Genomic DNA, 12,573 nt, shown 5'->3' on the forward strand with positions numbered 1-12,573 from the left:
CGTTAGAATTATAACTACAGATCCCATTCTACTGAAATGCTTTGTTGCAATGAAAGGTTTATTTATAATTGCTGCCGTCAACTGGATCTTTCTTCAGAAGACAGTGATTCGTATTGGATGGCTTATTTTAGGCACTTTTGCTTCGTTCGGGCTACAACTCGCGAAATTGCCTATAATATACCGCCCACAACAGATACGTGAATAACTATTAGTAACTCTTCAACCCTTCAAATACAGCAAACAAATCACCACTGTAATCGTCCAATCTGCTACTTTTACATTTCTAAGGCAATATAATGATGCAAAATCTTTCACTTCACTTCGTTGAACATACATTTGTGCCGTATAACGACATAACCGGTGCTCAATACTTATGTAGGTCATTTCTGAGTTGCTAACAGATGACATGTTCGTTGGTTGACCCCTTCATGTGTAATATGATAAAGACAGTAGAACAGTACCTGATGAACGAACTGATAGAAGGACATGTACTCTACTTTGGCCCATTGTCCTTGAATAAGATCACCGTTGTTAGAATCTAGAAAGTAACTTACGTCAACTATTATAACAATTATTATCGAAAAAGTGTTTATAAGACATGTCTCGGCCATATAATCAGCAGTCTGCAATTAAAGATTCATCTGAAGTTTACATGCAGATCGACAGGTGAAAATTCGAAGCGTAGGCAACACCTAGACGGTGCCAAATGTAAGAAATACATTTTATTCCAAACAAAATATTTATTCTTCGTAGCCACGTTGTTGAGAACGATTCATTAAAACCGGTTGACGAAAACAATATTTTCTCATAGCTGAAATTGCATGCTCTAAAGGTTATTATACCTTAAAAGAGACACACAGCATTATATCCATTATAGCAACAGCGCGTAGACTCATATGGAATTGATTTCGTTACATTTTTTTAGTGCAGAGTAATCTACAATGAACGATCGCTGTGATGTTTATGTACTCGATATCGCGTCAAACTTTCGGGACACCTTATCATATTCAATAATCGAAAATAACAAAGTGAATCAACGTAACATTACATTGAAAGTACATTTTTAATTAGTGACAGTCGAAATTTAGTAACCAATTGAATGTGCCAACGCGATTATAACGAGCTCCACTCAGACCACAGAATTTTTTTTACTATTGAAAAGTGATGATATAGCAAAGAGAGAACCAAACCAAATCAAACATGAATCGTAGATCGTCTAAACCGAATCGTTACCTACATATCATTAGCGTAGCAATTGTTGTCTTCATTGTGAGTAAATCATTCAAACAAAACTGTGAATGAACTTGACTGACTATGGTTTTGCATTCACATTTCAGTTATATTTGGTGTACACAAAAAGTACAGCCAGTAAAAGTGACACGTCTAGTCTTAGTTCAGAGCACTTAGAACATTACCATAATGACTTACTACAAACACCAAAAAATTATCATCCAGAGCGTTTGCATGACTGGATACCAGCACCGCGTGTTCCAGAAACACCAGGAGCTCCCGGTGAAATGGGTCAGTAGTTTTGTTGTTGTTTTAGTGGAGAATAGAGTGAAGTGAATGGATTATGTTTGGTCACCTAACGTTAGAAAATTATTCTAGGCATTGCGTTTACTGTCCCTGAATCAAGAGAAGAGGAAGCTAAGGAAAGATTCACTGAACACGAATTCAATATTGTCGTTAGTGAGATGATATCGGTGAATCGATCTCTGGCAGATATACGACATCCAAAGTGAGTGTTGATGGGAAACTCATAATTTTTTACCTCTCCAGCCTTTGTCTACATTTGTTTTAATTCAACTTTCTCAAATTTTCCTCGACTGAGACTCGGAACAGGTCGATTTTGACCTAACACGGACCTGAAAAGTTTCAGTTCTTGTTCAGGTTTCTCATTAAAATTACCTGACCTGATTTAACGTTGACATGACACGAACTGATCTTATCTGACCTGAGGTAAATTTTAACATAAAGCATTAGGTAACCTGAAAGCCTGTCAGGCCAGGTCAGGTCATTGTCTTTCAGATCGAATCAGATTTCAGGTTAATTCACCTCCGGACCTGATTCCGAGCATTATAAACCTCGACATTAATCAACCACTTTCCACTGCGCAGATGTTTAGAAATAAAATACCCATCAAGACTGCCCACCACTTCCATCATCATAATTTTCCACAACGAAGCATGGTCCACACTAATCCGATCCCTGTGGAGCATAATCAATCGATCGCCACACGGACTTGTCAAAGAAATCATCCTCGTAGACGACAAAAGTACTTTCGATTTCCTCGGCGAACAATTAGACGAATATGTGAAGACGCTGCCGATCGAAGTCAAAATTGTTCGGATGGAAGAGCGACTGGGTTTGATTAAAGCGCGTCTGAGCGGTGCTGAAATTGCTCGGGTACAGTGATTTGTACAGAGATTTGTACCATTGCAGGGTCATAATGAACCATTTTCGTTTCCAGGGTGACGTTATCACATTTTTGGATGCTCACATTGAATGTACAGGTCTGATTTAATCACCCAGTATGAGTAAATGGACACACTCTAAAAATCATTTTTTGTAGCGTAGAAGGATGGTTGGAACCTTTACTGGCCCGTATAACAGAAAATCGCCGAATTGTGGCTATTCCAGTCATTGATATTATCAAGGACAACACGTTGGAGTATGTGAAAGCAAATTCTGAACTTTGGGGCGGTTTCGATTGGAAATTGGGATACAAATGGTGAGAGCGAATCAAAACATTCACAGAACCATTTTCAACGATCACAATTTCAGGGTCCAAATACCACCGCGAGAAAGAAATCGCATCCAGAATAGTACTACCGCACCGCTCTACACGCCAACGATGGCAGGTGGTCTCTTTTCGATTGACCGAGAATTTTTCTACGAACTCGGTTCATATGACGAGGGTATGATCATCTGGGGATCGGAAAATTTAGAACTTTCATTTAGGGTAAAGAATGCTTCGCTTGCGTGTGTGGGAGTAGCAATTTGCTTAATTTTCGTAAAATGTCTAGGTGTGGACATGTGGAGGCATCCTCGAAATGATACGATGTTCTCGAGTCGGACATATCTTTAGGAAGAAGACACCGTATACGTTTCCAGGTGGTGGAGCTAGCCATGTTGTCAACTACAACTGTAATCGATTGGCCAATGTTTGGTTAGATGAATGGATCGACTTTTACTATCTGATCAATGCAGGTAGGGACATAGGAGATCTGATCAATTTCACGATGAGAAACTCCTTGTCGGTTTTCAGATCGTCAAAAAACGTTACCTGGTGATTTGAGCGACCGGAAGGCTTTGCGCGAAAATTTGAAATGCAAAAGTTTCAAGTGGTACAAAGACAACATCTATCCGGAAATGGATTTTCCGAGAGAAAGCAAATACATCGGCAGAGTAAGAAAACTATGAATTCCATCAGAAGTTCGTACACTCACACCGATTTATTACAGATACAGAGTGTGGATGCCCAAGGCTGTCTCGTCTCCTATCAAGAGAATAAAGAAGCCGTTCTGCACGTCTGCCACGAGACCATTGACAATCAAGTTTTCGTACTGACATCCCTGGGCGAAATTCGCAGTCACGACCTGTGCATGGATGCGGCTTCACATGACGGAAAAGTTATCACGTACAAATGCCATAAATTGGGCGGTAACCAGAAATGGACGTATAATCCCAGGGTAGGTCATACCGTGAATAAGACTGTTGTGATGAGAAAAACAATTTCATTGTGTTTTGACGTAATTGCAGACACAAACGTTCCAGCATCATGCTGGCTCATGTCTACATCGGGACACGGCTACTGAACCGTGGGTGAATGTAAAACCTTGCGATGGAAGTCGGCTGCAGCAGTGGAATCTGCTTAACAAAAATTATGAAGTAAAAACGGAATTGTAAATTCGTCGTCGTAGTTGTCACACAGGGAATATGAATCTGCATAGCAGTACAATTAAATGAAATTTGATTCTCAAGTTTGTTGCAGTTTTTGGTTTACCGTTTAAGAGGCTAGCGTCAACCAGGCCTCGGATGGTCAGATGTTAATCAGAGACCGTAATGATAATCTCAAATGTAAGACCTTGGAAAAAGGTGGTCAGGCTATGCCGTCATTCCAAACTGGATCTTTAAAATAAAATATTTGGTTCACATTTTTTGGCGGCGAAAGCGTCCCCTAGGTTGACGAAACATTTACTCGTTGAATTGCGATTCATATCCGTTGGAAAAGGTTTCCTTTTTCATTACTTTAATGATACCGATTTGTTTTAATAATCACCTTGGATTAGGGGTAGATAGTCCCATTCTTACGGCAGCAATGTTTGTCCGCGATGAAATTCAGAACCTACTATTTCCTTGATATTTCTAAATCTGAAGAACTCTTCTCAGCCGATTCTCTATATATTTTGCAACACATTCCAAGGGTCATGAAAATCCAGAGCAACATCAACTCTTTCCCTAAATATTCTGGCGAGTAAATGGCAGGAACTATTTTTGGAAAATCATTTTCTTTCATTTCACCACATTTTCCTAAATTTTCCCAAAGTTTTTCCAAAAATTCTGACCAGTTGTGTCGAAATCCTGGAGTAATGGACTCCTTAAACTTACTCGATCGGAAATACGGAGAGTAGTTGGTGCAATCACGAACAACTGCAAATTTAACGATCATCTCCGCAGAATGGATTGATGAATTGACCCTACCTGTTCTTGTGGTCTGGCAACATAGGAATTGTTCACTTTACACCAATCTCAGTTAAAATCTTCGATCATTAGATGGCAAATGCCCTAACGATGGAAGACGTCAGGTTGGGGAGTAGGGAATAGTGGATCTTTGATCTGGGTTAGAAGAAGCCTCCCAAAACTATAGTCTTATCTAATCTACATTGTCACCCAACTCTTCATCAAGAACATTAACTTTCCAAGACTCCAAATCGCAAGAAACAGAAGATCAAATGAATCAGCTTGCGCCTCAACGAATCAATTAGTCGGTGCAAAAAAATCGTTCTTATCCATCGACCTGGACTGTCCCACCCAACCCCTTACCGTTCATTCCTTTCCTGATCCATTAACGTTAAATACATTTACAACTGCAGCGTCTTACGATGATTAGATTGAAGGCACTTACCTTCTTCGGGTCTGATTTGCTCACACGAATCACATTTGCCAAACCATTTCTGTCACTTTTCATTCATTGGCTCGATTATATTTCTTCGATCCAACCACAAAGAGAAAACGCTGATCCGCTAATCCCGCCGTCGGTGTCACTCTTCATTCAATCTACGTCTAGTTAGAATATGAACCACGGGCCGATTTGATTTACCAACTTTTTATTCATTCAAAATTCACACAAACGATGTTCATTGCGACGCGCGTTTCCTGAATGGGTAAATTGTTTATTGTTCCTTGGTTTCACGCAATCTTCGGACAGCTGAACGGGTTGTGGCAGCTGCTGTTGTGGAATATACCCAGGCACCGCCAGCTACGACACGCTTGCACCGTTTGCATGACCAGATGCCGACACAGGCGCGTTTCATTGAGTCCTGTAGTAAAGGGAAAGTGAAAATGAAATCGATTGATGTGACGTGTTTGGCGGTGTGCTATTTACCTTGCCGCAGAACGAGCATGTGTATTTGGAGTGCTGGGTGATTTCGATTTTCTTCACCATCTTACGTAGTGAAGCACCATAACGGGTACCGTATTTACCAACGATTCCGACCTTCTTGGTACGCTTAGCCTGAAAAAGGAATGAGAAATCCATCGATCACACATCACACTCAAATCATCAAGCCAGCGGTAGGAATGGATGTCACTAGTCCAGTTATCATAACACTGGATCGTTCTTCCATTTTCGCTTTCTGAACTGATGACAAGCGACTTACCATTTTAGATCTTAGTTAAGTGTGGTAGAAACAAAATTAATGGTTTCGATGTGTATGCCGTGCGCAAATGTACTGAAAAGACAATAATTTTGAGGTTAAATTTTATTGTTTACTTCCAACTTGTGAAATGCAAATAAAAAATCAATCAAATTTCACAGCGACACATCGCACTTCGTGTTCATTGTTCGATTGCACAATTTTTAATTGCTTCAATTCCACTAAAATTAATAAAAAATTAAAAAATTAGCTCACCAAACCACGTTCGTACGGTACGAGCAAAACGAAAAGAGAGTTCAAAAGTGGACAGCGAGGTGGCTTTGCGAAAAAATTCGAAATCGACACTTTCGTGCAGTGCCACCTGTGCGTGACTGTTGTTGGAATTTCGAAGCGGATTGTTCAAAATTCTATGCAGTCAGATTTAACTCAGCACACAGCACTGCTTATAGCATGAACACTGAATTGACAATTGTCAAATTTGTAGGCTCTAGTTATACCTAGAATTACTTGTATTGTACATTTTAACTCATACAACGAAAACAAGTCATCTCTTCTTAAAAAAAGAAACGCAGTGACGGTGATTTCATCAGCCTCCGAATATTTTCTATGTTCGGTGGAGCAGTGATCTCAGGGAAAACAAGAAATTTGGTTTAGGTTTCAAAATCATGTAAAATCCACTACATAACTCGGGATAAGTCTCGCTTTCGTGTGTTTATTGACCTCGGGTTTTAGCCTCTCGGATCAACAAAATTCACACGAAAACTTTAATTTTCCACTTTTCATCCCTTGTCCCGTGCGAATTTTCATCGACAAAACCAACGATTATCGTATACACAGTATAGGAGAATGATGTTTAGAAACTAAGAAGAAATGTAATAGAATTTTCACATATTTTAGTACGTTCTGTCATAAAATTACTGCTGTCACTGCGCTTATTTTCATGTGAACCAACTTCACTGATGTGACAATTCATAGGAATGAATCAATGTGAAGTTGTTTCACAAAACAATAGTACAGTAAGAATGAAGTACCATAAAAAAATGCGGCGCCTCTACAGGCCAACCGACTAGGCGAATAAGTACAAATAAAAGGTAACTAAGTCCCACCTTATGGTGGGTCAGGTCCCTTGACTCCTGCAGGTATTAAAAGACGTTGAAACATTATTTTATTTTAACTTCAAAAATCCATTCTCTAATAAGGTCATAAAATGGATAAGACCAGACACACTGCAAACGACTGTAAAAATAAACAATCGAAGGCATAGATTGAGTACATTTTATTAGGAACCCCACAGAAAGTGGGCGAGAATCGAAAAATAATTGACATTGTTAAAGATTTCCAACAGTCAAAACTTGGGAAATTATTGGACTATTTTTTGGCGCAAGAGGCGTATTACCAAAATTTACAGTTAACATTTTGGAAAAGAAATTCAAAATTAAAAAGGAAAAAATTAAGGAAATCTTGATCACAATAATCAAAGATTCTTTAAGAATATTGCACCATCATTTGTATAGTTAGAATGGTGTCTCAAAACAACAAAACTACAAGAAAATTTTTCAAAATGATTGATTCAGTATTCTGTGTATTTTACAATTCTATGTTTATAGAACAGACGTCTTAAATAAAGATATTATTATTACATTGTTGATGTAAATTTTATGCAATTCTGTGACGGCATTGAACTGTTTCTTGCCTCTTTGTAATATCGTATTGAGAAAGATTATTATAGAGAGTTGCGGGAATCGTTAATAATTTAAATGGACAATAAAGCCGCCAGTGTGAAAGTGTTTAGTTTGCATTTTTTTAAAAGACCAGTCCAAAGGAATTTAATGTTCGGCTCTTTTTCGGAGGTATTTTACGTCAAACTTTCTTTACATCGGTTACATAAAGCTTGAGAGTGACACTATTTACCCAGTAACTATAAATTAGTTGCTGATTCCATCGTAAGAAAACAATAAGAAATACAATTACAGCTAAATTAGCATAAAAAACAGAAAAAAACACTTTTCGGTCATTTTTTGACCACTTTTGACTGTCACCGGCCTAGATATGGCACATTTGTCACATTTCTTGGATAGAAATACTATTTATGAGTGCCACAACAAAATTACCAATCAAATGTGGAAATGTGAAAAAATGTGATTCACATTTGTTTCACATCTGTGAAAAAAATGTCAAATATGAAAGTTTGGACGGCACATTCTCCGTTAGATTAGCACCTACGTCAAAACGGTCTTCACATTTGGAAAGTTTGACGTAAAAGATCTCCAAAAAAGAGCCAAACATTAAATTCCTTTGGACTCCCGAGTAAAATTAAAAGTCTCAAAAGTTCGAAAAGAGACGTCTCACGGTCTGAAATCCTTTGTATTGTGAGACGTGATACGTCTCTTTTCGAGCCCTTGAGACTTTTATTTTTACTCGGGCTGGTCTTTTTTTTAAAAAGCTAACTTAACACTTTCACACTGTCGACTTTATTGTCCATTTACTTAACAGAACAATGTTTGCATGTTCAACTTTCATCTTTTTTAAATGTGGAATTTAACCAATCGTAATGATGAGCGCTAGTACAAATAATTAACGATTCCCGCAACTCCCAGATAAAAAAGAGTGTGAAAAGAATCGTACTAGTGCCTCGGCAGAGTAAAATAAACCAGACAGTAGCGGTTCATTTTCGAAATGTCAAATAAGGAACCTAATACACTGTATGAAAATGAACTCAAATGAACACTGACATAAATTGAAAACTTTTATTCGCAAAAAATATAGGGCTACTAGATTATTCAAGTCCCTAGTCAAATCAGCGCTCCTGCCTGGTTAACTTTACTCTGTCGTGGGCTAGAGCGTAGACAAGTTAAGGTGTTATACATGGCTAAATGTTTACATTGTAAAGCACCTTAATCTGACCCTACATTGTGACTGGTGGTGACTGCCACTGTCTGTTGAGATATGTTTGTTGCTAACATTTGCATTGCACAACAGTCTAAAACGAGTAAAAAAAACACAATAAAATCGAAGGCATAGATTGAAACATGGTATCAGCGCCACCCACGGTTGCTAGGAATCTCGCGCCGCGTCATTCACAATAATTCACATTTTGACACATTTTGTATGAGGAAAATGTCACTTTGTGAGTTATTGTGAATGACGCGGCGCGAGATTCCCTAACACCCCACCCACACCTCTATTTTCTTTATTATTATGGAGTGATGGTCATTTTGGAATTTGAATTAATTGGATTGTAGTGACTTTTGAGCTTTCGACTTTATATTTTAGATAGATGCGATGCACCTTCCCATAGCCAGGAGAACGTGCATAATTTCCGACTAATCTCGTCGTGGTAAATGAAAATTTTAGATTTTTTCAATAAGTAAAACGATTGTGAAATCATAGGGTCAATTTGACCATGAAACAACGAATCGATTGCCTTACCTACCCTTTCCACATTTGACATTATCACTTTTACCAAGAACCTGTAATTCAACGAATAATTTATTGTGTTACTGTGTGCTACGCATTGGGAAATATTGAAAATTAATTACTATCACAAGGAAATCGACTTCGGATAATTTGTTAACATTATGCGACGCATTTCATACGACATGGACAAGCAATTATTAATGCAGAGAAATTGACTTGAGGAGTAATTATACGCCTGTAATGTTAGCATAGACAAGAAAATAGACAGAATCCGTAAATGGAATGGCTGTGTATAGTAGTAACAAGTGTGCCTGCGTTTACAAAATGCAATGGAACGTAAATTATCAATGAGATGTGTGCATGTTCCGTTTTCGTTCTGTCCTTTAAATAAACTGTAAGACGAGCACACGTTTCATTTAAAGTGGAAAAGTCCAAGAAAGAACCAGATACAATGGAAAAGAAACACAGTATCCAAGTGCCTGAAATCGTTCGCCGTTTTACTAAAATCTATCAAATTGTGGGACTATGGAAGAATGGAGGCGAAAACGTTTCATTGCAACAGAAATTCTACTTTACATTCTTCAATGTATTCAATTCGACTTCGTTCATTGGAATGTGGACGATTGACGACATTGATAACACTGTTTTTCTGGCAGTGTTGTTCCTCATTCTGGCAATACAAACGTATCGACTGTACTTTGTCATGTGGAAGCAAAATCCCATTCTTGATTTCTTGCATAAAATCAGCGTTAACAGTACCGACAATTATCAAGCCTTTTCCAATGCGAACTATAAAATCAAATATCTGTTCACCCTTGCTATATTGGTCCTTATCCTTTCGTACACCCTATGCGTTGGTGTTGTATGTTTGCCATTGATCAAGATGCAGTTACTTTTCGACATCGCTTTTCCGTGGGACTACAAAACCAATATCGTTGCATTTTGGATGGCCTATGCAACTGTTGCCGGCGGATATATTTTGTCCATAACTTTAGTTATGTTCACCACAACAGTGTGGTACATGATGCTGATCTTTGTGATTAAATATGATTGGCTGGCGAATGATTTTCGAAGTTTGGGAGTAGCGCGAGTAGCGAGACAAGAAAAATCTGTGAAGAATGTAACGGACGATCGAGCGAAAAAGAATTCGCTTACGAAAGATTTGACCAGGTTTGAAGGAGAAGAAAGTTCTTACGTTAAAAATTTGGTTGAAGCAATCAAAAGACTAGAGACCATCAATGAGTATACTGAGACGAAATGGTAAAGTTTTAAACGAAAATGTAAATTAATTTTTATTTCCCCAGACAACTCGAAGAATTTGAATCGACATTTTCCACCCTGTTCCTACTGCAAATCGTCACAAGTAGCATTTGTATCTGTGGAACCACATTCGTTTTGGCCTTCGTGAGCAACATTTTTTGATCTCTACTTTCAATGACTTTTCCTAATTCTAAACGTTCCATTGCGTAGATGTCCCATGACAACGTCTTTCAATATGTATTTTACACCATAGAGATCATCTATTGTTTCGCCGATATTTTTGCGGTTTTGTACTTGGCAAACGAAATAATGTTATCTTCGGACAGGCTGTCCTACTCTCTGTTTGAGTCAAATTGGATTACTCAGACGCAATACTGCAAAAAGTATATCATCATTGTGGTGGAATATCTGAAGAAGCCCAAACAGTTTATAGTTGGCAAATTGTTTGCGTTGAATTTAGAAACGTTTACCTTGGTGAGTAAACGTTTACCTGAGTTACCTGAAACCTGTTTTGACTAAAACTGATGTAGTCAATTTCAACCTGACCTGAATTAACCTGAAACCTGAAGATAATCATGAGGATCGACCTATCAGGCCAGGTTGCAGGTATACCTGAAAAATTGAATGAAAATTTCAGTTATACCTGAAAGCTGGCCTGTCAGGTTTAAATTTAAACGGGGTATGGTCAGGTGAGGCCTGGATTGTCAGGTCAAGCAATTTTTCGACCCGCTCGATTTTTATCTGCGGGTTACGTATCCGGTTACGATTTACTGATTACCACTACTTACAGATACCATTTCTCGCACATTATATGCCATTTACAATAATTTAATTTTTTTGCTGATTTTACAGATTGTGAAACGTTCCTTCAGCATGTTTAATATCCTAAGAAATTTTAAACAGTAATTTGTCGAGCATGGAATGTTACCAAATGGATAAAAGCAAGGCGCTAATGGCTCTAGTTGGAATTTTGTTTCTTCCGTCTGGAATTCACCGAACTCACTTCTTCGCAAGGCAGCAAAACACAATTTTTAACACAAGCCTTTCTCAAAATAGATTTTTGCAATGCACGCGAGAAAATTAAATTATTTTCTTACAATTCAATATAAAAGCACAGAGTTGATTGACATTTATATATGATTGATGTTTTATCGCAATTTAAATGAAGAATTTAATGCCACACTGATTTCTGATATGCTATTTCCTCCACTTAGAAAATGGGAAGCCCAGACGTCGGTTTGGTCCGTAACCTGTGTTGTCTAGCAATATTTATCTCTTATTTCCATGGATAAAAGTTTTACATTTAATCCAATTCCACTCTTCACTCTTTCACTCTTCTGGTTTCTATCATCAATTTTGACCATATTTCAATTTAGAAATATGCGCGTAAATTTTCGACAGGTTACACATTTAATTTTCTTAATTTTTCTCATGGTGCTATCAGCTATCTGAACCTGAACGCAAAACAGATTGAGTGCGTCTAAATTTAGATTTGTACTCACTGTACGACTGATGAATCACTCTTGTTAAAATTCTTTTAAGAGATTATTGTGTGGCATAGTAGGGGTAACGTCACAAATTAAACTTCTGGAAGTAGTGTTGCAGTTCCTAGCATTAACACTGAATTAACAATAGTTTAAGGATGTTTGTATTAACTCATACGACCAGTGCCGCCTTTTACATATGGGCCAAATGGGCAAATGCCCGTGGCGCCCGGAGTGGAGCAAAAGAAAATGGCGCCCGAGGTCCTTAAAAAAATGTAGCTTTACTAAATTGGCGCCTATTTTTCCAATTGGAAATGACGGCCAAAAGCTAAAAGCGGCACTGGTGACAATCTATTTTACAAAACAGAATCAACGACATCGATGGATGACTGTTTTTCGATATGGTTTTTCATTGGAACAGTGGAAAATTGTATGCTATTTCAATGCTTGTGAACTAAATTCAACTCTATCTCAAAACATCATAGCGTGAAAATTTAATTATTTTGCTTTAATAAATCTGTGACGATCTATCT

General features: G+C 38.0%; 3 protein-coding genes across 3 annotated transcripts; 2 read left to right on the forward strand and 1 right to left on the reverse strand.

Annotated features, from left to right (window-relative positions):
• The first annotated feature begins 813 nt into the window (after positions 1-813).
• On the forward strand, positions 814-3,983 carry LOC119078735 (polypeptide N-acetylgalactosaminyltransferase 5-like). The gene is made up of 11 exons (XM_037186417.1): positions 814-1,269; positions 1,338-1,521; positions 1,609-1,738; positions 2,118-2,406; positions 2,471-2,513; positions 2,578-2,731; positions 2,785-2,962; positions 3,027-3,210; positions 3,269-3,408; positions 3,465-3,692; positions 3,763-3,983. The coding sequence occupies exons 1-11, from the start codon at positions 1,201-1,203 to the stop codon at positions 3,907-3,909; spliced, it is 1,746 nt and encodes a 581-aa protein (XP_037042312.1). The 5' UTR covers positions 814-1,200; the 3' UTR covers positions 3,910-3,983.
• Positions 3,984-5,313: 1,330 nt separating this feature from the next.
• On the reverse strand, positions 5,314-6,273 carry LOC119078792 (60S ribosomal protein L37a). Its single transcript, XM_037186505.1, has 4 exons — positions 6,135-6,273; positions 5,883-5,954; positions 5,609-5,737; positions 5,314-5,543 (listed from the first exon to the last, which is right to left on the reverse strand). Exons 2-4 carry the CDS (start codon positions 5,883-5,885, stop codon positions 5,397-5,399), a joined length of 279 nt encoding a protein of 92 aa, XP_037042400.1. The 5' UTR covers positions 5,886-5,954; positions 6,135-6,273; the 3' UTR covers positions 5,314-5,396.
• Positions 6,274-9,712: 3,439 nt separating this feature from the next.
• Positions 9,713-11,565, forward strand: LOC119078751 (odorant receptor 94a-like). The gene is made up of 4 exons (XM_037186452.1): positions 9,713-10,538; positions 10,601-10,700; positions 10,767-11,030; positions 11,409-11,565. The coding sequence occupies exons 1-4, from the start codon at positions 9,748-9,750 to the stop codon at positions 11,460-11,462; spliced, it is 1,209 nt and encodes a 402-aa protein (XP_037042347.1). The 5' UTR covers positions 9,713-9,747; the 3' UTR covers positions 11,463-11,565.
• Positions 11,566-12,573: the final 1,008 nt, after the last annotated feature.

This window comes from Bradysia coprophila, unplaced genomic scaffold, assembly GCF_014529535.1.
Source record: "Bradysia coprophila strain Holo2 unplaced genomic scaffold, BU_Bcop_v1 contig_297, whole genome shotgun sequence".
In the NCBI taxonomy this organism is placed as follows: domain Eukaryota; kingdom Metazoa; phylum Arthropoda; class Insecta; order Diptera; family Sciaridae; genus Bradysia; species Bradysia coprophila.